This window comes from Diabrotica virgifera, chromosome 4 (genome assembly GCF_917563875.1).
Source record: "Diabrotica virgifera virgifera chromosome 4, PGI_DIABVI_V3a".
Taxonomy (NCBI): Eukaryota; Metazoa; Arthropoda; class Insecta; order Coleoptera; family Chrysomelidae; genus Diabrotica; species Diabrotica virgifera.
Window position 1 is genome coordinate 200,821,056 of NC_065446.1, and position 26,695 is coordinate 200,847,750.

Below are 26,695 nucleotides of genomic sequence, written 5' to 3' on the forward strand. Positions count from 1 at the left end.
ATACACCACATCTATTAATATCAGACTGAATACATAGAAATTATTTTTATATTAGTGTATTAGACCATTTACTCAATGTTTTTGCTCCGAATTTTAAAGATCCGCTTGTGTTAATATGAAATTTGGCATAGGTACACATAGCTCGCATGTCAAAGAAAAAAAGTGATATTGTGCCGATGTGTGCTTTTGCCTTGGGGGTGAGTACCACCCCTTCTCGGGGAGGGGAGAAAAACCATAGGTACGTTCAAAATAAGTCAGGAATTGGATAAACTGACTAATTTTAAATAACTTTTGTTTTATAGAGTTTTTTCACTAAGTCAATATTTTTCGAGTTATTTGCGAATGAATATTGTAGTTTTTACTTCGAATTGACTTTTTATTTTTAAATAAGAACACTTATAATAATTTAGAATAATTTAAATAAAAAGACTTACTTCATATTATTTTATTTACAACACTAACTTTACAAAAGCATTAAACGCTTAATACTTAATTTATTAGAAAGACTACGACAAGTAGGTATTTAATTTATATTATAAGTTACAGTATTATCTATTTACAAATCATTTCAAAAATACCGCCAAAACATAAGTATATGTTCGAAAACAGTACCTGTTCGCAGCTTTATTAAAGATAAGACTGAGTCTAATATAAAATTGTTTCTTATTTCTGTGGCTTGGTTCTAAAAGGGTCAATGTCAAATCTTTGTTTTTTTGTACAGCTATCTTTTGAATTTAATATTGACCAAACAAAATGTAAAAAATTGACACTGGACCTTTTAGCATTAAGCCACATTATGTGACTTGGTGTTAAAATGGCCAATTTCAATTTTTTGCATTTTTTTTTGTTCGATATTAAATTCAAAAGAAAGCTGTACAAAAATACAAAAATTTGACATTGGCCCTTTTAGAACCAAGCCACAGATTTTTACTAACATAAATATTTCTTAAAGATTCATAAAACAAATTACCTTTTTTAGTAAAATCGAAGGGTTGAGAATGAAAACAATTATTTACATAATACATCAAAACAGGTAAATCGAATTCTCCAGTAAAATCTAAAAAGGGTCTAAAAAGAATATGTACAATCATAAATAAAACAGGTAATAAAAAGTTTGTTTAAGTGAAATTACAAAAAATAGGCCAGAATCTTCGACGGTCAATCAGGGTCTAGGAGCTTCACAATATGTAGTTCATTTTTTAACAAAAAACACGTTTTTAGATGGTTTTTCCGAAAAAAATAGAAATAACCCAAAAAGTACTAACTATTTTGTGGAAAAAAATATTCAAAGCAAAAATATAGCTTATAAAAAATTGAAAAAAGAATGTTGTACGTATGAAGTCTGTAGACCCAGTAGAAGCAGAGTTATAGCTAATGAAAAGAAGGTTCTTATTCACCAAATTCCAAATTGAATTTTTCAACGTGAAATAACCAAAAATGAAGCACTTTTTGGGCAAAACTCATTAGAACTTTTTTAAAATGTTTAAAAAAGCTTAATTTTTGTTTTTAAAAAGTTTCTAGCGCCAAAAGTAATGGTGTGGGAGCAAAGTATGCTAAATATGCAGTCACTCGAGCGTTATGGGGACCTATTGGGTTGTGAAGAGTAGCTCCTGAAACCAAAAAAAGTTAAGTAAAGTTTTCCATTTTAGTGGGGTATTCTATTTTTAATTTAATTTTCCATTTCCAACAATCGTTTTTTTAGATTATAGCGCCATCTATCCATAATTCGAAAAAATGTCTCGAATAGAAGTTACTTATTTTTACGTAAGGATTCCAAATCTGCAATAAAAAATTGGGGCTCCCATTTAACATTTTAAAGTAACCCCCACCCCCATCTCCGCTGATGTTCATTTCGCGAAATAACCACGGGATTCGTACTTAAAATATTAAATTTACCCCCCACCCCTCTCCGTGTGAAGTCGTGTTTGGTATCATTCGATAGATTTTTGAAAAATATTGAGCACGTATTTTTTAGTTTTTCGATCTGTCATTCATTTGGCGAAATATTCGCTTTTTCCTTGTGAAACTTTGAGACTCACTCATTTCCTTAACTCAAACCGTCAGATTTTTTAAATATACACTGTTTTGCATGTACATACTTAATTTACCTTATCCTAATCTGACGATTTCGAGTTTTTCTAAGGATAGATTTTTTTTTCGCCCCCCCCCCCCTTAACGAACTCCCCTGCATTAAGAGCCAATATATGGTAGAGGTACATTTTCAGGGTACATTAATGTTCCTCCCATAATCAATGCTTTCATGTAATAATCTGACGCGCTCGAGTAACTGCAAAAATCCCCGCTTGGGCTCCCCTACCATAAGCAAGATACGCTCAAAACAAAGTTGGGCCCTTTTTTGGAAAAATAACCTAATTAGCATCACAAATGAAATTAATCGTAACCGCTTTAGAAGTTATGTTACTTACGCATCGTTTACGGGTATAATATGATAAAATCATATAAACCGATGAAAGGGCCCCGCACAAACCTTATGGAAAATAGGTCCCAGTGGATTTCGTTCATACTTTGGAAAAATATTCTTTGAAACATCCTGATAAAAAGTTCTCGTGGGCACAACTCAATCGTATGAAGGATTTTCAAGATATAGAGGCCCAAACTCGGAAAGTTATTAGATTTACGGGGTATTCCAATTCCGTGAGTTACCGGTTATTTGGCAACATGTAGAAGTTTGGATCAAGGAAAAGTACTAGTAGTCTATGATTTTTTCCTGGCTATCCAATGGCGACCTTTACTTTGACCTTGACCTTCAACGGACGTCATCTTCTAGAGTTTCGAGGGTTTTCGGCATTCAATTGATATCAACAGATTACTCATGGGTTTTTGAGATCGCTAAACACGAATATGCCATCAGAATTGCCCTCCGGATGACGTGGTGGCCAGGGCCTTTGCAAGGGACGTCGTCTTCTAGAGTTTCGATGGTTTTCGGCATTTAATTGATGCAAATGAATTACTGGAGGGTTTTTTGAGGTCGCTATACACGAATATGCTACCAGAACCGACTACCGGAGCACTTGATTTCCAAGGTCAATGAAAGGGGCTCCTAGAGTTTCGAGGGTCTTTGGTACTAGATTAATGCAAACGGATTGGTTATAGGTTTTTGGGGTTGCTGAACACGAATACGTGATCAGCACAGGCACAGGAGCACCTGGTGCCTAAGACAGGTTATTTTCTGGAGTTTCGGAGGAATCTAATGGATTACTCTTAGGTTTTTGGGGTTGCTGAAAATGCATACACTATCAGATCCGACCCACGAATCACATTGTGCCTACGGCACAATGTGATCCCGTATTCGTGTTCAGCAACCCCAAAAACCTATAATTAATCCGTTTGTATCAATATAGTACCAAAGACCCTCGAAACTCCAGGAGCCCCTTTCATTGACCTTGGAAACTAGGTACTCCGGGAGTCGGTTCTGGTGGCATATTCGTGTTTAGCGACCTCAAAAAACCCTACAGTAATTCCTTTGCATCAATTAAATGCCGAAAACCATCGAAACTCTAGAAGATGACGTCCCTTGCAGTGGCCCTGGCCACCACGTCATCCGGAGGGCAATTCTGATGACATATTCGTGTTTTGCGATCCCAAAAACCCATGAGTAATCTGTTTATATCAATTTAATGCCTAAAACCCTCGAAACTCTAGAAGATGATGTCCGTTAAAGGTCAAGGTCAAAGTAAAGGTCGCCATTGGATAGCCAGGAAAAAATCCTAGACTGCTAGTACTTTTTCTTGATCCAAACTTCTAGATGTTGCCAAATAACCATTATCTCACGAAACTGGAATACCCCGTAAATGTTATAATTTTCCGAGTTTGGACCTCTATATCTTGAAAATCCTTCATATGATTGAGTTGTGCCCATGAGAACTTTTTATCAGGATGCTTCAAAGAGTATTTTCCCAAAGTATGAACGAAATCCACTGGGACCTATTTTCCATAAGGTTTGTGCGGGGTCCTTTACATAAAATATTATGTCCAAAGTACTAATTTTTGAAAAAAATTGGTTTAAAAATATTTTTTTCCTTTTTTTTTCAAAATATGTAACTAAATTTTAGCGTTACCAAAAATCTTAACTTAAGAGTACAAAAATGTAGGTTTTGCTTTTCTAAACATTTTAAATTTTTAGTTTTTCTGTAAGATAAAAATTGGTTAAGATATGGCTGTTCTAAATTTTCATAAACTCATGATTAGTGACTCGTTCAAGCCCTTTCAAAAATAAGCACTTTGAACTGAGAAAAAATTACAGATTATATAAACTATACATAAGTAAAGTAAATTTTGAAGTGGTAAGGATTAATTTTATTTGGGATGCTAATTAGGGAGTGATTTTCACGATTTTTTTTACCAAAAAAAGGGACATTTGTTTACCAAAAAGTATACATTTGTTCTCATCTTGGGTTCTCATATTAGGGTTATAAGATCTCATTCGACACATCATGTGTCGTTATATCTGTTTTAATAACGTAGGAGTTATTCCACGCACAGACAGACGGACGAACAGACAGGCATGAAACTGGAAGTATATATTTGTTTTTGGCTTGGCTTAATATATAGCTTGTACTATTTCGACGACTTTAAAACTGTGCTTCCGGCTGCAACTCTAAAATGGGAAGTCTGGGGTTAAATTTCTCCCCGTTCATAAAAACCTTGGGTTATAAGCTTTCATTCGACACATCATTTGTTATTCTATCTGGTGTAATGACGAAGGAGTTGTGTTTATTTTTTTTATACAAAGTCCCTGGGACAGGCGGAAATGGATAATTCAACGTTTTCACATTTTTTTTTTTTTTTTTCAGAATGGGTGAAAACAAAAATATTATTTTGTCTCCGGTAAACCTAAGCCCGGTCCTGGACTCTATGAACTTATTCTTATTCAAACTAAAGGCCCCGTCTCACCATCAAATAATTGACAGTTATTTGATCAAACTTGACAGTTATTGGGTGCATTCAGCAGACACAATCGCTAACTAATCGATTAGTGATTTTCTGCTGAATGCCACATAAATTGTGACCAGTGATGTCCTCCCACATCACTGATTGTGACATTCAGCATATAAATCACAAATCGATTAGTTAGCGATTGCGTCTGCTGAATGCACCCAGGTGACACAAAGTGACAGTTAGTATGTATAGTTTGTGTCACTAGTCAAGTTTGACTGTCAAGTTTGATCAAATAACTGTCAATTATTTGATGGTGAGACGGGGCCTTAAAGCTACTGTCGCAGAAAATTCCTTTCTGGCGAATTCAGAAGAAAAATTGAGTCAACAGATTATTATTTTTTACCTCATGTCGTTTTTATTTGGACTATTAAAGAACAAATAAATAGCTATCATATATTTTCCGTTCTGTTTATTAAATTATTAATATTTAAAGAAGTGCATTTCCGTACAGAAATCCTATTGGTGTATTTTCAGTGATTTTCGTACTGGATTCATCTACTTGGTGGGGAGGTCGTTAAGAAAACAACAATGTGAAACTAGGTTTAGTATGAATCACAGTCAGTCTTGACAGTACCAGGAGCGCCTAAAGATACAGTGCGGCTCCCTACTTTGCGCATGCGTCAAAATATTTACAACGTTGTCATGTTGTTTACACATTGACATCGCCGGGAAATTCAAAATGCTAGCTCGTTGCAAGGAATCTTTTATTTTGACAAATGACATAATATTTTTGTAATGTAAATATAAAAATAACCTATAAAAATAAAATTCTATTTTGTTTTACCTGTACCTGTAAAAGGGTATTAAGAAAATATAAGATCATTGAAAAGAGTAAAACGTTGAATTTAATTATTTTGTCAGTTAAACAACAACATACCCATCATACAATATGGAAGTGCTATTTTAGGTTTAGAAGTTTTTAAATACTTTTGCATATTATGGGTATATAAAATGACACCATTGCAGAATCTTCAGTCAGACAGTAGTTGAAGTGTTGTATAATCAATGACAAATTGCCTCAAGAATTGTTATAGAAAGAATATTTGGTATTTTATGCAGAAAAGATTCCCCATATTAGTATGTGAAATGAGATGAAAGTTACCTTTTGTTTGAAGAATAATATCAGCTTGTATACTTTTACATAATATTGCAGTTGTTAATAGAGAAAACATTGAAATACTGGAAAAGGAGGATGCTGTTATTTAATGGAACAAGCTGTGGCAGTACCTACATTTTCAACCAGGAGCAAATCTAGTGTAACTAAATGTTGTGTGTGTTTGTTTTAAAAGATTATTCTCCATTTAACTCAAGCCTAAATGGTTCCCACATAACAATTTCATGTTCTTGGTAGATTTGATATTCAATATTCGATAAATAGACTATTGATTATGTATTTTAGAAAGGAACTACAATGTTAACGGGGTTTTATTGTTTTATATAGTCAATGGACTTTTAAATATGAAAAACCCTCGGAGTGCTACCATTTAAAGGGGTGAATTAATCCCTAGGCACAGGACGAATTAGGGTGAGTTCTATGCACTTTTGGTCCAAACACATCTGCAGGAAAATTGTTCCAGGTTAAATTTACTATCCAAACATCACATTTTAAAGTTTAAAATATCTTTTTTTACAAAAATATATTCAAAAGAAAAGCAAGAAAAAAAACTTCCATCCTTATTCTTTAAAATGACGTTTAGTAGAAGTCTCTATGATTTATGATTTCCAAAATATGATTTTTCAAACTTGGCCACTCACAGCGATTTTGGCCCATTTTCCTTGTTACTTCTCAAACATTGTTCTGTAACTTTTTTCTATGTAGCTTTAGGTATATGCAATGTTACATTTAATAGGAAAAAAGGTCAATTACCTTTAGAAAGTTTTATACTTTTAATGATTTTTGATATATTTTACAATTATTTTTAAATTTCTCATTATAACTTTTTTTATTGTATATGTAGGTATATAATTGGTAGGTATATTATTGTCTAATAAAAAAGAAAGCTTATTTTATTTACTTTAAAATGGTGTATCATAAAAAATTCTGGGACTATTTTTAAACAAGATATTAAAATGTGACATATCGATACATCAAAGCAACAGTGAGATAAGTCCAAAATTTCAATTTTTTTTAAGTACGCTATTTACATAGAATGTATTGCACTCTATACTGGTAACACTGAGATATGTATATCTCAGTTATCAGAGATACATATCTCAGTGTTACCAGTAATAGAGTATAGAGTGCAATACATTCTATGTAAATAGCGTACTTAAAAAAAATTGAAATTTTCTACTTATCTCACTGTTGCTTTGAGGTATCGATATGTATACACATGCAATAGGTCCCACTAAGTTGGAACCCTATGGAAAACTTTTTTATTATTAACTTTATGAAAAAAACTTATGATATAATATGCAATCATATTTTTCTAATTGAAAAAAATTTAAAATTTTTCTCAAATTACGGATACTCTTGGATATCATACGGATATCGTGTTTAAAAATTGTCCTAGAATTTTTTGCAATACACCATTTTAAAGTAAAGAAAATAAGCTTTTTTATTCCACAATGTATATACTTAAACGTACAAGAAAAAAAGTCATAATGAGAAATTTGAAAAAGCATAACTTGCTTAGAAAGAGCTGTATAAACAACCTTATACAATAGACTATTTTAAAGGTAATTAATTTCTCTTTCTACTATTGCATATACATAGAAATGTGCACGAAATAGTTACAGAACAATGTTTGCGAAATAATGGGGAAAATTGCCCAAAAATGCTGTGAGCGGCAAACTTAGAAAAATCCTATTTCGGAAACTATAAAGCTTAGAGAATTTTACCAAACTTCATTTTAAAGAGGAAGGATGGAAGTTATTTTTTGCTAAAGCAATGCCTATACCTATATCCCCGTGGAAAATAGTTATGGGGCTAAAAACAAAATTGCTTTCTTTCGTGTTTTTTTCTTGCTTTTATTTTGAATATAATATTTTTGTAAAAAAAATATTTTTGACTTTAAAATGTGATGTTTGGATAGTAAATTTAACCTGGAACAATTTTCCTGTAGATGTGTTTATATCAAAAGTGCATAGAACTCACCCTAATTCACCCTGTGACTAGGGACTAATCCACCCCTTTCTCAAAAACGCACCCATTTCAATGGTAGCACTCCATGGTTTTTTCTAATTTAGAGACAGATATGAGACAATAAAATTCCGTTAACGTTGTAGTTCCTTTTAGTTCTCTTATTTTGAACATAATCAATAGCCTAAAAGGTTTATTCCAAGAATAAACTTTTACGAATATTCTAAGTAACTACATACATGAATGTGCTCAGTATATTTGGTCCGAGAATATTCTTCGAAGTATATGCAAAAAACATGAAATTTAGAATGTTTTTATAGTACATGCTATGCTTCTACTACACACATACTAAAAAGAATATATTCCGACGAATGTTGGTATCGAACATGAAAGGAAAATCATTGTTATGTAGTATAATGTTGATAATATTATTTTTATTGGACTGCAGTTTGTTAATAAATTTATAAATTAATAGGTATATTATATTGGTGACTGATTTGATTTTAAGTATTTTATTATTATTAGCAATTTATAAATACATGATATTGGTGTTTGATTTTGAGTATCCTTTAAAACTTATTTTATATCTCATTCTGTTAAAAGACCTTCCACAACTAGCAAAAATGTATGAACAAAGAAGTTATTTTAAAGGACAAAAATAATAATAGAAAAATTAGCTTTGGGGTGTTTTTTTTATTAATTTTTTTGACAGTATGTTTAAATAAACAAATGCTGATGACACGAAAATGAAAGTGTAATACATACTTTTGGCTCAAAACTTTATAGATTATGGGACTTATGTCCCCGTTAAACCTCAGTTAGCTAATCGGGACAGAAAAGTACCTCTTTGGGCCTCTTGCGTTGTAATATCATGTATAAACATAATATCATCATCATTGGCTCCGCAACCCATGGTGGGTCTTGACCTGTTCCAGAATCAGCTTCCTATCCCTCACCTTGGTTTTCCAATTTCGCACTCCTAATCATAATAATAAGTATAATTGTGTTTATGTCTATGTTATGCATACATTTCTGTCCTGATTAAACCCCGGTTGGCTAATGGCGGTTTAACCGGGACATAAATACCCGCCCTATATCTAAATAATAAAAGGATTAAAATTCCAAAAACCTTTGTTTTATTGTATTAACCTGTTCATATTGTTAATACCATACGTATATTATGTTATATCTGTTGAATTGAACTGTACTTTTGAATCCAGAATTTTAACAAATTCCTAAACTTTTCCACAATTTCACAAGCATGATATTTGTGCATTCAAATTAATTGAAATTACATCTTATATATCTATACCTACTAAAAATATTTATTTCTACACAAAAATGTCTAAATTAATAATTATAAAGAATGTCTATGTGATTCTTGTAATTAACAGTTTAAAATTATTTACAAATTATATAGCTTCAATAAATGTCCTCGTTTCATATTGATTTGGGTCAAACCATGCATAATCTGTATCTGAGAATAAACTTTTATTTAGGAGTCCTTTTTAATGAATAAAACAGGACATACATAACCAACTTAGATCCAAATATCCAAAATATAAAAATATTATATCCAATAATCCGATCAAAGATGTGACTGACAGTGACAAATACAAAATACAATTGAAGTTAGACGCGTTTCTTTTTTCTCAACGACAAATTTGTCCTTCAAACTATCTCGGAAACGGCAACGTTGGAGTTGAGGACACGCACGCGCAAATTAGGGAGCCGCACTGTATCTTTAGCCGCTCCTGACAGTACCCACCACCGGTGACACTGACAGGGTTGCCAAATTAGGGTATTTTCACACAATTTTGGGGTAATTTGAAAGCGTCTGGAGGAATTTTTATAAGCAGAAATATTTACGGGGGGAGGGGCGAAATTACGCAATTATGCCGGATTTTAAGGGGTAAATTAAATTTGCGAATGCACATATTCTACTCTCATATCGAAGACGATAGGACCTATGAATTATTTCCAGCGTCCTCTGTTGATAAGTAATATAATTTTGGTTTACCGTTATCAAATACTATTGACAGTCAATAGTATTTGCTGTTATCTACATTTGACTATTAAAAAAATAGGTAAATACTTTTGGGAATGTCAATTTCTAAGTGGGGGATTTATAAAATCACATCTGGCAACTCTGCACTGACTGAGTCAGTGTCATTAAAATTCAATGTCAATTTCTGCTTTTTAGGTTATTTATGTATATTTTGAACACTTTCTAGAAATAAATATTTCATAATCATAACACACTTTTCGCATTCCATTTGTTAAGGAGGTGTTAGACGAATGTATTAATGAACATATTTCGGACACTTTTTAATAGTTTAAGTAGTAAAACAGTAGCATACACAACGAGAAGAATGAGTGTGAATTCTTTGTATTATTCCCATGAACAGCTTACAAATTTTATTGAACTTGCAAAAAATGAAGATGAAGGTGTACTTGAGTATTTAAAACATGTTCAACGTGTTCCTATACAAGACTTTACTCCAGGTAAGCTTATTTAATTTTATATATTGAAGAGATTTCTCAGTTAAATAGTAAGTACTTATTACATTCGTTTGTATTGCTAAAGATTATTACACTTTATCTGCTAATAATTATTTTCTCTTCGAGCTGATTTTCATATTAAAAACTGTTTTTACTGTCAATTTTGAAACAGTGAGGGATACTCGAAAGTACAGTGGAACCTCGTTAACTCGGATTAATCGGGACTGCGGCCGATCCGGGTTATCGAAAATCCGGGCTAGCCGGAGAAAATGGTAAAAATTAATAAAATACGGTACTTACAGATAGTTGGCGTATTCTATGACGTTTTTTTCCATGTATCCAGCCAACCTTTACTCGAAGTGAAATTTGGTTCACAATCAAGCAACATTTTATTCAGCTTGAGTGCTGATTCTTGAATAATTGGTCCAGACACTGGTAAACCACGTTGTCCAAACTGTCTTTTGTTATCATTTTGAAACAAAATTCTTCGATTTTAGTTCTATTTTTCTTCCAATCCAATACTGTAGATGTACCGACACTGACACCATATCGTCGCCTTAATATTATAACTTGATAACTCGAAATTAGTAGTTTTGAGATAAACGAGTTTAAAGATTTTAAAGATATTTGTGCTGCTACCATGATGTTGGTAAATACGGGATACTCTGTGGCTCTAAAATACTGTTCCTTAACTTTTTGGCAACTGATCTATTTAGGAATATGGTGTAAATTTGTTTTCAAATATGGAAAAAAACATGAAAAATTAAAGTTATCAACTTTTAGCACTACCATAATGTTAACATTTGGTAATGTCGCATGTTGTGCTAAGTCGCATATAAGTGAACTTTTTAACACAACTAATATTTTAAACATTATTTTGTTGAAAATTAGCCCTCTGCCATGGGGGTTGCCAGATCCGCTAACAATTCTCGAATTCTTGCATTAAAATGAACCGAATAAACAGATAGCAATTATGTGGTAAGTTCAATGGTTTCAGAGAAACACATGCTAAAACTAGATAACTCGAGTTATCTAGTTATAGCATTCAGTGTATGTCGTATTCACGATTCTTTCGATTAAATAATAGCTTGATAACTTATCTTGTCAAGTTTTAGCACTGAATATTAGTGGCATTTGAGTTTTATCAACTTTCGTCAATCCTAAATAAATACTTAACCCGTTTGAAGTGAGCTATCAAGTTTTTACACAATATGGAGGCAAATAAAATACATCTTGTGAACTAGTTATCTCAAAAACGTCAATTTTGGAGTTATCAAGTTATAGTACTAAGGCGACGATATGATGCTGCAATTGTTTTTAAAGATTCGCCTTTATCAATTCTACCTAATGCTTCTAGTTTCTTTTCCATTGTCACTACAACATTTTTACGTTTTGTTGCCATTACTTAGACAAAAAAACACGCAAACATCTGAAGCACGATTACAGAACGGAAGTGAACAATATGACTGTACTACACACAATATGGTCTCAATCGCAACGATATTATGTTATTTAATAACAGTGAAGACTAAGACCATTGTTTAAAAAAGAATTTTTTAATAGTCTTTTAGTCTTTTTTAAACAAAGCTTTTTTTAAGTTTGAAATAAATAAAGGATACTACAGGTGCCTGTTGTTTCCGATAACACGACAATGAACGTCGTGTGCCATGAGTCATTTTTACTATCGTATATGTAGTTCAAATTACACAAATACCCATTATCTCTCAATTGGACGGCGTTATGCATAACTCGACCAAGTGCCATTTCTGTAAAATCGAGATAACAGAGGATTCTGGTGACACATAGCTAAAACTATCTTGTTTTGTTTTGTTTTTTTATTTCCACGGGACAAGCCCAATAAAGTTACAATTGTTTACAAATTTTGGAACAATTTAGTATACTAAATATAAGTCATATATATATAACACATAAAATATAATAGTTAAAATAGAGTTAACATAAATAATATAAATTACATACAAAACAAATTTAACAGACTGGTAAAGGTGGACATAACAAAACAATTAAGAGGCAATATTAATTTGTTGTAAGTTGCGTATAAATTGGTTGGGTGTGGAACTAAAATTAAGCTTCTCAGTATTTTGATTTGCTAGACGTAACATTCTAGTTATAGGTTCATTGAGGCCATAATTACATCGATGAAATGGTACATGAAAAGTGGTTTCGACTGCATTTCGAGTACTGTATGAAGGAACTTTAAAACCAACCTTAGACAATAAATAATGACTATTTGCTGTACCATTTAACAAACTATATAGAATTTTCAAATCATGGTGATAACGACGTTCTTCCAGTGTATTGATATTTATAAATGCTCTAATTTCGTCATAACTGTAAAACCTGTTACTCCCAGTAATAGCTCTAATTTTAAATCCCAAAAACCTAAGGAATTTGTTTTGGACCTTTTCAATTTTTTCTGCGTAAACATTATAGTAAGGTGACCAAATACTACAACAGTATTCCAAGTAAGGTCTAACAAGAGAACAGTATAACAATTTTAAGGTATTGGGACTTTTAAAATCATAGCAGTTTCGTTTCATGAAGCCAAGCATCTGTAAAGCCTTTGAAATAATAGAATCAATATGATCTGCGAATTTTAGCGATTTGTCAAACAGTATTCCAAGATCTCTTATTGTATTAACACAATCTAGTGGTGTGTTATCAAGTTTATATTCAAACGGAATACACGTTCTACCTTGATAAAAACTAATTTTATGACACTTTTTGACATTTAGCTCCATTTCATTTTCTTTACACCAATTCTGTATTTTATTTAATTGAAATTGCAGATTTTCGCAATCGTCAGGACTAGATATTTTCGAAAAGATTTTTAAATCATCCGCAAACAAAAGCTTATCGCAGTTTATATCTGCAATATCATTTATAAATATAATAAATAATAGCGGACCCAGATGTGAACCCTGAGGGACCCCAGAACTGACAACTACATCCTGAGATAGACAATCCTGGATCCTTACTGCTTGGCGCCTTCCTATTAGGTAGCTTTCCAGCCATTCAAGCAGTTTCCCATCTACTCCAGCAGCTTTTAATTTAGACAATAGGATGTTATGATTAACCCTGTCAAATGCCTTGGAGAAGTCTGTATAAACAGAATCAATTTGATACCCACCCTCCAAAGCACTTGACAACGCATTCAAATAGCAAAGAAGATTTAATTCCGATGATTTGTGTTTCTGAAAACCATATTGCTCATCTACTGGAAACAATTTGAAACATATCGAGAGGCAGTCGGACACTAAGCTTTCAAATAACTTAGGAATGGTACTTAATATAGAAATCGGTCTATAATTTGTAATGTCAGATCTACTACCAGCTTTATGTATTGGCGTTAAAAAACTTAATTTCCATGAATCAGGAAAGTAACCAGTATACAATGAAGAATTAAAAATTTTCCACAATGGTCTGGCCAAAATAAAACTGCATTTCTTCAAAACTATAGGAGGTATTTTGTCAGGACCAGCACCTCTGTTCACATCTAACGCCATCATCCTTTCATATACTTGAGATATTGTAATATTACATGAATTAATCGTTATATTGGTGGTGGGAGGTAAAACATGTTTACTGATTACTTTCTCAGAATAAACTGATGAGAAATATAATGCAAAAGCATTTGCAATATCACTTGGAGTAGTATAAGTGATATTGTTCAAAGACATTTCATTTGGTAAACCTGTCCTCGTTCGTTTTGAATTTATGAATGACCAAAACGATTTAATGTTACTATGAATGGAATTCTCAGTTTTTTCTATAAAGTTATTATGACAAGTTTTTGTTAAAGCTTTACATTTACTTCTAAGGCTCGAGAATGCATTATAATCATTTAGAGAGGAACTAACTTTAAATTTTAAATGTGATAACTTCTTTTCAATTACTAGTTTCTTTAGTTCTGGCGAGAACCATTTTGGAAACTTTTTTGTTGACATTATTTTTTTTGGCACAAAAATTTCAAAAGCACGGTACATGATTTCATAGAATGTAATTAACATTTTATCTAGACTTTGATTTTCAAGAATTTGATCCCAGTTAACACAAGAAAGGTAATCATTCAAGGCGTTAAAATCAGTGTTATTAAAATCCAAATAGTAAGAGCTGTTCAGGTTTGTTGAGCAGCCATTACTACAAAGAAAATCTTTTATGGCAATGTTCAAGGCAGGATGATGCCTATCTAATGGAACTATTTCCTCATCAGAAGCTATAACTTGAATATAACTGTCATTAGCAAATATCAAGTCCAATAAAACCACACGAGAATTGGATATTGTGTTGATTTGAAATAAATTGTGAAAATTACATAGATTTGACAATATCCAAGCAGATTGAGTTTCATTAGGAGTACAATATTGACTAAAAGTAACATTGGAAGACAGTTCATCATTAGACCACATAATGTTTGGCAGGTTAAAGTCTCCGAACAAAAATAGTTTGGAAGCTGGATACTTCTCACTAACTTCATCAACACTTTCACTGAATTCGGTATATACAGCTGGTTCCGCTTTGGGTGGAATATAGACAGTTCCAAATATTGCCATAGACTGACCACTGCCAATAGTAATAGACACCTGTTCAATATTACTGCTGCTTACAAATAGGGCACTCGAGATTGACTTCCTGACCGCAATCAAAACACCGCCACCCCTAGTGTGGATGCTAGTTTCACTTGATCTATCTTTTCGGTACACAATGTAACTCTCCATACCAAGTTCAGAGTCTAGAAAATCAGCAGTCAGCCAAGTCTCAGTTAGAATAATTACATCATAGGAACAATGTGAAATATTTAATAAGAGAGTCTGAAGTTTAGTTCGAAGCCCATTTGTATTTTGGTAATAAACATTTAAGTTATTATGAGGCGTGCCACGTGGAGACTGACTTAGTTTTTTTGAACAATTTTGGGTATATTGTTAAAATATTTAATGGTTAAATTAAGTTCACCTTGGTCTTGTCTCTTTAATAATTCACTTCGAGTTTTACTAAAAAGCTCACGTTGCATTTGAGTTTGATCGAGACTTATAAAGATTTTTTTGTCTTTGTTGGTATTGTGTCTATTTTTAAACACCATAAAAGCTTCTTGAGCAGAAGATAGTGTTAGTTTTAGTGGTCGATTGCCATTTTTATTTTTCTTACCCACTCGGATTATTTTTTTAACTTCAACGCTGGATGGGTTATCTACGATTTGAGTTATGAAACTCTTAACTTCTTGAACATCAGAGTTATGATTTGTTTCTGGAAAATTAAAAATCATGAGATTATTTGCTCGTTTTTGCCTCTCCTGTATTTCTGTAATCACTTCTTCGGCACTAAGATTTGACCTCTCTTCTTTTAGATTTTGAATTTCCACTTTCATTTGCCCAACTTCTGCCTTAAGAGCTTCAATCTGCCTCACAAGATTTGGCACATTTTTAAACGCAAGCCTACAGTCAGTACAGAAAAAGTATAAAGATCTCTTCTGCAGAACCACTGCACGTAACTCACTGGCACTGAGACTGGTGCACTCTTCAGTATTATGCAATATTATGTGACAGCTGTCGCACACTACAGATTTATCTCCCACAGGATTTTGACAATTTCCACAATTTCCATTCATGATAATACTTTGAACTAAATTCCTGGACTATAAGGCTTATTAAAAACCAACTTATATTTGGAAACAAGTTAAATTAGCCTCTACTAATTGATGTCAGCAAAAAAGAAGGAAGCAAAAACCAGCTCATTAACGACTTACTGTGGATTTATAACACAATTTAGTCAATTAATTGCACAACAAAGTTCAGCAAAACAAGGTAAATCACTGAATCACTTTGATTTTTCTGCAGATTTACATATAAAATAAAGTTTATTTACTTAACAAAAACCTCTTAAATTCAGCAAAAACATGGCATGACAAATTGTTCCACTTGTATTTGAGAATGTTGAAACTATGAATCTTGGAAAAAATCCCTGTTATTGTCACGTTAACGGTTACTAAGAAAAACAAAATTAAACCAAGCGACATTTTGTCTATTAAGGGTATATAAATGCATTTTTAAGAAATGAAAAACTTTGAAGCCATTTATCTCAAAACTATGTTTTGGCGCTTGGTCGAGTTATGCATAACACTGTCCAATTATTATATTACATACAATTTTATTGTTGAAATGTTTGTCTGATAAAAATCGGTCCGGGTTAGCCGGACTTCCAGGTTATTGGGGTTCCACTGTATGTTTTAGGCTGGCCACTCACTATCAGGTACACCTGAACAGTTAGACCTCGCAAGTATACCTGATAGTAAGGCCGGTCACTCACTATCAAGTACACCTGAACAGGTAGACCTGTTCGGTGTACCTGATAGTCTGTGGCGGAAATAAATAGCCTTTCAGGTGACCTGAAGCCGGCCACTTACTATCAGGTACACCTGAAAAGATAGATCTGTCTAGTGTACCTGTTCACACCGGGAGCTCACACACTAGGTATACCTGTCAGGTATACCTGATGGATGTCTATAATATCATTAACCCCTTAACATGCACGCTCGAGTTAACTCGAGAACGCTAAACTGGCCAAACTGTGCACACTCGAGGTAATTCGAGCAGTGTTGACTTGATGTTACTATAATTTTTCACACTCGAATGCAATCAAGAATTGAAAATAATAATGAAAGCAAAAAAACAATTGTTATATTTATATTTATCCTTTACATGGGATTGTAAGCTATAACACTTACTTATTTAAGTATAAAATATAATCCTTTTTCTACTTATCACTTACTACTTATCTCTTCCTTGTGAGCAGCTTTCTGACAAATTTGCTTATTCATATTCATTCATTTTTCAAATATATAAATCACGCTCCTGCGCAGTAAACAAAATACGCTCCAACAAAAATTGTGATCATCCAGTGACAGTTTCATGACAATTATATCAGTAGTCGGATTAATGCAAGTACTAGTTGGGCTGACATGCACGGTAGATCACTTTTTACGTTAAAAATAAATTGATTTTTTTGGTCGGTCTTTTTCCAAAAAATTGTGCATTAAAGAGTTAAATATAATTATAAGTACATGGATGATTCAAGCTCACGGTTGGATTCTTCAGATGATCTGCTCTTTATCTCCTTATTTTTTGTAATTTTTTCAAATCATTAAAATCGACAGAAGAAACGTAAACAATAGTGTAAAGAATGGTTACAGAGAAGAAATAAATTAATCAATAAATATACCCTCATAATCAGTGTACAATGAGCTACTATCACTTGTATCTCCTTTGATTAAAAAGAAAGATACAGTGAAGTCCCGGTAGTCCGAAATACTTGGGACCGAACCCATTTCGGATTACCGAATTTTTCGGATTAAATGGATTTTCTTAAAACACCCTTTTAATAAAAAATAACAAACACGCATACCATTATTAAGTATAGTACTTTCGTTTTGAACACAATAACAGCCTATGACAATATGAAGAAAGTAATAAATCCTTTAAGGCCATAGGTACTTAATTCGCAAATATTTTACGGCTATCCCTACTTTTTCTGTCGTTACACGGCAAATTACGTGTAGTATAATTCACACTGGTATGGATATGTAAACATTACTAGAATGTCATTCTACTTGACAATGTCGTCATTAACTTTAAAGAGATGGCTTTTGAATGTTCTTGGATAACTGTTATTTGTATAATTGCAAATTATTAATTCAGTTAATAAATGTGATAATTTTTTCACTAACTATGTATTTAGTGATTGTAATAATTTATATGAGAAAAGAGGACAAGTGTTAAAGTGATTTTTTAATAATATATTGTTACTATGGAACGCTTTACAATTTTGAACATCTTTAACAAAAAAATACAAACAAAATATATCCTGATGTATTCTCTGCTTGGATCTTCCATAAATAATAAACAATAAATAACTTTTTGTTAAGTTCACGTCTTAACACTATCAATATTATTTAATCAACAACTCAAAATATTCCCGACGCCATGTCAAATATTTAAAACTGTCACTGTCTTGTCATCATAATCTATTTGACTCAGTGCGTTGTATGACAAAGATAGCGAATGTTCGATTTGGAAAATATCACCACGGACATGGTGTCCATTTTTTCGAATTCTGAAAAAACTAATAAATATTTTTTTAAATTTAAACGCAGAATGAAAGACTAAATTATTATCGAGGGCCGAAAGTCCCTTAGAATAAATAAAAAGTTTCCTTTGAATGAGATATTTGAAATTAAAAATCACACTACATTTTCTTAGTTTTTCACCCCTGTAATTTATTAAAATAAACATTATAGAAGTTTTCAGTGACTTTCGGCCCTCGGTAAGAACGTAATCTTTCATTCTGCTTTAGGTTTTTCAAAAATACGTATTAATTTTCTCAGGATTCGAAAAAAATGAATCCCCATTTGAATAGCATTGCAGCCGAAAATACGTACCCATCCCCTTAATAAAAGAACACATTCATCTGAGACGTACGATCAAATACCGTTTTTTAAGACAAAAAGTCGGTTGGTCTCTAAATCTATTGCCAAATGTTGTTTCGGATTAAGCGGATTTTCAGATTACCGAAGTTCAGATTAGCGTGACTCTACTGTACACAAATGGGAGCAGCTATATCCCCACACCAAAGATCTCCAACAAATTGAAGTCTTCTTTGCATCAGGATCTACTTTTTTAATAGGTAACTAATTATCATCTCTCTTGTCTCTATTGTGACACTCCTTATATTTTATTTTCCATAAGCAAAGGTTCACTTCTGTATATAGACTAAGAGCCGCTATAGGTGAAATTTCTTAATCATTTTAGGCACGATGGGACCCTATAACTTAAATAGTAGAACCTAAAAGAAAACGTTTGAACACTGTGCCGTCACTTTTCAGTGGCACATGCGTCGACAGTGGCGCATCAAACTTTCCACTTATGGACGGGATAAATAAATTAAAAGTTAACAGAACTTATTAACAGAATTAAATTTTTTTTATTTTTTTAAGTTCTATGTGATTAACACATAGGATTCATCGTGATTTTAACCCACCACCCCCTTCCCCCTGCCCCCACCATCAAAAACTTCATTTTTCGTTTTTATTTTTTTTTTTTGGTGGGATGCAATCAATTTTAAAATTTCAAAAAATTCACACGCATAGTTGAGGCTTTTATAAAACATGCCTATTTTTTATAGACCCATAGGTAGAGTGTACATAACCTCAAAAAATTAAAAGAAATTTTTTTTTCAAAAAAGCGTATAACTTTTTTTGAGGAATAGATGCCGGTCTAATTTTTTCTTAATCTTGTGTGTTTTATCAAACACTATATTTTAAATTTTTTTCAGATTTTTCCGTAAGTCTCCCCACCTTCAAAAATCCGAAAAACTGTTTTTTGGGGGGTTTTGGGGGATTTTCCCTATTTTATAGACTTCATAATATATCAAATCATTTTTTTTATAGGTTATATGTAACTTGAAGTAACTGAGTTCTTTAGAATATTTAAAAATCAGAAAAACACGTTCAAACCCCCCAAAACCCCCTTAAAAAACAGTTTTTTGGATTTTTGAAGATGACCAATGTTACAGAAAAATCTGAAAAAAATTGGAAATATAGTGTTTGATAAAATACACAAGACTAAGAAAAAATTAGATCTGCAGCTATCCCCAAAAAAAGTTATATACTTTATTTCAAAAAAAAAAATTTTTTAATTTTTTTGAGCTTATGTACACTCAACCTACAGGTCTATAAAAAATAGACGTGTTTTATAAAACCCTTAACTATGCGTGTAAATTTTTTGAAATTTTAAAATTGATTGCATCCCACCAAAAAAAAATAAAATCAAAAAATAAAGTTTTTGATGGTGGGGGCTGGGAGAAGAGGGGGGTGGGTTAAAATTACGATGAATCTTATGTCTTAATCACATAAAACTTAAAAAAATGAAAAAAATTAAATTCTGGTAATTAATGAGGGTATTTTTTTATTTATGTATCCCGTCCATAAGTGGAAAGTTTGATGCGCCACTGTAGACGCATGTGCCACTGAAAAGTGACGGCACAGTGTTCAAACGTTTTCTTTTAGGTTCTACTATTTAAGTTATAGGGTCCCGTCGTGCCTAAAATGATTAAGAATTTTCACCTATAGCGGCTCTTAGTCTAATATTACAATGAAGTCACCAAGCACTTGATTAATACTTTATGACATTTTTGAATAATTACAAATGTATTTTCAACAGTAAAACAAATTAAAATTACAAAACTTTAAACTAAAAATTTTAACTGTCAACAAGGGATTGTTAATAATTGAGACCTGTTTAGGTATACCTGACGAAACTGACACACACACACACACATCAGGTTTACTCACCTGTCTGGTAGAACTGATCGAATTTTCATCAGATCTCAGAGCGGCTTTAGGCCGCCTGAAAAGCTATTTATTTCCGCCACACGCTATCAGGTACACAGGACAGGTCTACCTGTTCAGGTGTAACTGTTAGGTGTACCTACCTGAGCGTGATGAGTGGCCAGCCTGAGACCTGATGGAAATTTGATCAGTTCTACCTGACAGGTGAGTAAACCTGATGTGTGTGTGGCTTCAGGTATACCTGAACAGGTCTCAGTTTTTAACAATCCTTCGTTGTGAACTGTTTAAATTTTTTGTTTAAAGATTTGTAATTTTAAGTTATTTTGCAGTTGAAAATATGTTTCTACATATGTATTGGAAAATGTCATAGCATATTAATGAAGTTCTTGGTGACTTCATTGAAATATATAAAAGTGTACATTGCTTGTGGAAAATAAAAATATGAGTATCACAATAGACACAAGAGAGTATCACACATGCTGTATACAAAAATTTATAGCCTGATGCTAACAAGACCTTGGTTCGTTACAGACCTTTCGTTAGGAGATATAGCTGCTCTCACATGTGTATATTTCTTCTTATATTAATAACAATGTTATTAAGCCTTTTAGAGGTACAGTGTAAGTTTCATATGATGGAGAAGTCACATATCACCTTCATTTGCTAGGAACCTCAAAATTTTAGAAAATGTGACATACCTCATTCTTCCACTTAGGTCTTCATTTGTGGCTTAACCCCATATAAACATAATACTTATTTAACTTAGACATGCCACAAGAAAATAATATCAGAACCATTAGCAAAGTTGCTTTTTGTCACAGTGTACCTGTAATTTTTAGGATTGGAATGGTTCAATACATCAGAGCCTCTTTCTATGAAGAAACACCTCCAAGGAAAAATTGTTATTTTAGATTTTTTTACGTATTGCTGTATAAATTGTATGCATATTCTTCCTGATTTGAGAGAACTTGAAAACAAATTTTCAATAGAAGATGGTTTAGTTGTGGTAAGTATCAGTTTCAGTAGATTTCTTAGTAATAGATACAGAGTTCTGTGTTATGCACATGCACAACAAATACTATGCATATATGTATATTATGTAGATGAGCAGCACACCCTAAAAAAACGCTTATTTCTCGTGATACTGACCACACAGTGAACATGAGGTTTATTTTTAATTTTATGTGGGGGAACATTGTCAACATCGAAATTTTACCCTAGAAATAAAAAAAATTAAATCTCGTTTTTTGCGTTTAACTCGCTACAACTCGGTTCCATTTTAATATTTTTTTCTGAAATTTTTATATTAAGCATCCTTTCTCTCTATTGTGGCTTATCCTAAGAGGTCTATTGTGACTCATCCTTATGTTAAAGTTGTCCTTTCAGCCCAGTCTTTTTACACAAAGTCTTTAAGCGACAATTGGCCTTTGGTGACACATCTACAAAGTCGTAGGGCTCGTGTTGATAATGCTCAAATATATTGAGCCTTATCCTATCCAGCCCTGGCTAGTTACACAGAAAGTGTTCTGCAGTCTTGTCTTCATCCTGACAAAACCTGAAATCTGCACTTTTTTCAGTCAGTTCTTCATACTGACTCCATAAATATGTAGAACCTAATCAGGTAACTAACATATATCTGAAATAGATAATAGGCTTTCTTAAAAACCTATATCTATGGCACTAAAACATTGAAATAAAGAATTTTTTAATGTTAAGTATAATTTTCTCTTATTATAAACAGAATCCCAACAGTAGACAAAGAGTCAGAATTAAAAAAACAGAGTCAATTTTTTTTTCGATAAAGGTTTAAGAATATTTTACGCGTATTTTTAAATATATCATATTATGTTTTTATGCAAGTCCCTTAATAATTCCACTTAAAAGATTTTGTATTAAATATTTTTATAGAAATTGGCAGAATATCAAGTGTTGCGTTTAGAGATGAAATAAATTAATTTTCACGATTTACATAAGTTTTAATTTTGGAAATATGATTTTTATAGCTGGTAAATTTGAAAACTCTGTATTTAAGAGTGTAGGCGCAAAATTTCGGACGAATGCTTTTTAAATGCATACTGAGTAAACTAATCAGTATTTTTGAAAAATTTTAACGAAAAATGAAAGATTATATTATTACCGAGGGCCGAAAGTCCCTGAAAACTTCTATAATGTTTATTTTAATAAGTTACAAGGGTGAAAAAGAAGAGAAAATTTAGTGAGATTTTTAATTTCAAATATATATATTTCATTTCAATATTTCAAAGAAACCTTTTTTTATTATAAGCGACTTTCGGCCCTCGGTAATAATGTAATCTTTCATTCTGCGTTTAAATTTTTTAAAAATATTTATTAGTTTTTTCCGGGATCGAAAACAATGAATGCATTTTAAAAGCATTTTGGCCGGAAATTTGGCTCTTACGCTCTTAATATGAATTAAAAACAGGAAGTTTATATATTTTGACATTACTTACATGATAAGTAGTACTATGTCAGAAAAAAATAATGGTGTGCTATTTGTGAAATGGGAGGGAAAGATAATGACCAAATATTAGGAAAACATGGAAGAGGTAATAAACAATAGATGAAAAAGACTTGACGTATGTGTTCAATAAGAGCTAATAATTTTGAATTGATACTGTTATTTTTTCTTCGTAGTATAACTAAAACTTTTATGGTAGTAAAAAATTAATACAGGTCAGTAGAAACGTAAAAAATTAAAGTAAGTTTCTAATGTAAAAGTATTAGTCATCACAGGAAGCAGTCTTACGGTCTCTTGACATATTTGGAAATCACTGTTCTTAGTAAAAAACATAACAACTCTACCCCCCACTTATTATAAATCCAACCTTTGTGAGCCCCTACTAATTATAGCTAACATAAGCGACAAAACATCTTCTTCCCATGCCATATCCTCATTGGACGTTGGCGACCATTCTGGCGCACATAAGTTTGTTTAAACAATTTTAAGGCTGTTTTACACATCCACTGTGTCAGATTTTTAGCCAAGAGATTCGTCTTCTAACTGGCCCTCAGCTTTCTTTCAATTTACTCTGCATGATAACTTGTAGGATCTGGTGTTTATCATTACATGACCAACATATGAGAGTTTTTTATGTTTTACTGTTCAGATCAGCTTTTGGTCTTGTCCTATTCTTTGTAACACATTTTCTTTGGTAGCTCGATGCATCCTCGAAATACGCATCATCCTTTGGCAACACCACATTTCGAATAATGTTATAAATATGTACTGCTTATTTCTGTAGGGTCCATGCCTCTACTGTGCATAGGAGAGTTATAATACATAACAGTTAAATACTCGAAGTCTACTTGAACTTGAATATAATATTCTGATTTTTTTTAAATAACCCTCTGGTTTGTAGCGAATTGACATCTTCCTGCATTACAGTGTAAATATTGTTTAAGTACCTATTATTACCTTGTTTATAGTTCCTTATAGTCTAAGAGCTGGGAGCGGATTTTGTGCGGATAAGTAATATAAAAAAACTATACGGGGATATGTTGAATTAGTTTTGTACATGACTTTCTCCAACGGCCGGAAACCAGAGTGGGGGACGAGGTCAGTTATAAGGGGTCAAAGTCGCGGTTTTTATTATTTCTTTTGTGACGCTCATGATCGAGATAGTGCACCAAAATTTTGGAATAAGTAGGTCATGACGTAACTAAGTAAAATCTCTAGGGGTGGGGGGGGTGGTAGGGGTGAATATAAAAAATATAAGGGGTTTTTTGCGACGTTGCAAAGTGTGGAACGAGGGTAGTTATAAGGGCGAAAAGTCGTGGTTTTTATTATTTTTTTGTGACGCTGATGATGGAGATAGTGCACCAAAATTTTGGAGTAAGTAGGTCATGACGTAACTAAGTAAAATCTCCAGGGCGGAACGCTGCGTGGGGGACAAATGTTGTGCTGCGTCACAAAAAAAATAATACAAACTGCGACTTTTACCCCTTAAAACTACCCTCATCCCCAACTCTGGTTTTCGCCCCTGGAGATTTTGCTTAATTACGTCATGATCTACTTACTCCCAAATTTTGGTTCACTATCTCGATCACGAACGTCACAAAAAATCCCTTATAATTTTCATATTCACCCCTGCCCCCACACCTTTGTCGGTCACGCAGCGTTCCTCTCCTGGAGATTTTACTTAGTTACGTCAAGACCTACTTATTACCAAATTTTGGTGTACTATCTCGATCAGGAGCGTCACAAAAAAAATAAAAACCGCGACTTTGACCCCTTATAGCTAACCTCGTCCCCCACTGTGGTTTCCGGCTCTGGGGATTTTACTTAGTTATGTCATGGACTACTTATTTTCCGGCCCTGGTTTGCACTCTGGTTTCCGGCCGTTGGTGAAAGTCATGTACACAACTAATTCAACATATGCCCTTATAGTTTTTTCATATCACGCACAAAATCCGCTTCTATCTCTCCGACTATTAGTTAAAAAAGAAAGACATGTTATTTTGGACACATATTCAGACACAAGAGATATCACCTTCAACTAATAATGGAAGGAAAGCGTGGTCCTGGCAGACAACAAATCACATGGCTGTGGCTGCGTAACATCAAGGATTTAACAGGACTAGACCTCCAAAGCGGTACCTAAAGAAAAGATATTGATTGAAAGCTATCTGAAAAAAATTTTTCTACCTACATTCCAACTTATCATTAGATGAGGTGGGGTAACTTCTTCTTTTGGCATGGATGGGTCTTTGCCTGTCTGGCTATGTCCTTCCATTCGGATCTCTCTTGTGCCCTTCTTCTCCATTGTCTTATGTTCATGGTTTTCAGGTCGTCTTGCACGTCATCCAACCATCTCGTCCTGGGCCTTCCTTTTTTTCCCCCTCTTATCGGTTTCCATTGTAATTTCTTCTTTGTTGTTTTTTTATCGTCCTGTCTCTGCCATAGACGTATATATTAACATAGACTGAGGCTACCCTCCGCGCTTCCTGACAGAAAGATCTCTTAGACAGGTTTGCGGTATCTCTTTCTAGCACATTGTATCGAGAAACTAACATGAAACTAAGCGGGGTATAAGCACGGAAGGGGAGGACTACTGTCGCAGCTTTACTATGCGTAAGAGTGAAACAGCACTCAGCCAAAAAAAGATGGTGTCGTCACTTTGCTCAACATGACACTCTGTCTATGTTAATATACAGGGTGTTTCATTAAGAATTGTCCGTATAGTAACTGGAGAAACCTTAGTACAAAATACGAAGATGTAACCTAAAACACTTAAATAAAATATTCCTCCTTACCGAGATACAGAGTGTTTTATTACAAATATTCTAAAATGATTTTGCCCACTGATACAGCACCTTTTAATATTTTTTGTTCAAACTTGACACACAGTTTACACATATTAGGATACTTTAACTAGTCTTAAAAGATGGTTAGAAACAAGTCTGGCTAATTGGCTCTGCCAAAGCCATTTTTCAAAAAAAAAAACTGTCTTAATAATCATTTCAGCATATTTTTTTGATTCCTTGTTACTTTTTCGATAAATTAAGTAGTTTTCAAGTTATTTGCGTCTAAAGACAATGGTTCCATAAACTATGTATTTTAAACTACATAATTTAATAAGATTATGTGTTAAAAATATAATATTATTGAATCCATTACGTTAAAACGCAAATAACTTAAAAACTACTTACTCTATCGCATATAGACAAAAGGATGATATTTACGTAAAAAGTAACGAAGAATCAAAAAAACATACTGAAATGATTATTACGACAGTGGCGTGGATTGTAAAGGGGGAAAGGGAAAAAGGAAG

At 32.9% G+C, this 26,695-nt stretch overlaps 1 protein-coding gene and 1 long non-coding RNA gene across 5 annotated transcripts in view; both read left to right on the forward strand.

The window, feature by feature from the left end:
- Positions 1 to 67: 67 nt before the first annotated feature.
- LOC126884067 (uncharacterized) lies at positions 68 to 8,597 on the forward strand. 2 transcript variants are annotated; one of them, XR_007697824.1, is made up of 2 exons: positions 68 to 197; positions 4,815 to 8,597. It is a non-coding gene; the product is annotated as an uncharacterized LOC126884067 (long non-coding RNA). The 2 variants fall into 2 exon arrangements; XR_007697823.1 differs by having other exon boundaries at positions 93 to 238.
- Positions 8,598 to 10,218: 1,621 nt separating this feature from the next.
- The window catches only part of LOC114332776 (NHL repeat-containing protein 2), a 64,563-nt gene continuing 48,086 nt past the window's right edge, over positions 10,219 to 26,695 (forward strand). For all 3 annotated transcript variants that reach the window (XR_007697825.1, XR_007697826.1, XM_028282551.2), the window contains exons 1-2: positions 10,219 to 10,546; positions 21,743 to 21,909. Coding sequence is in view for 1 of the 3 variants with exons in the window: in XM_028282551.2 (XP_028138352.1) it covers positions 10,348 to 10,546; positions 21,743 to 21,909 (366 nt within the window). In the remaining 2 variants the exon portion in view is untranslated. The remainder of the gene's footprint in view (positions 10,547 to 21,742; positions 21,910 to 26,695) is intronic.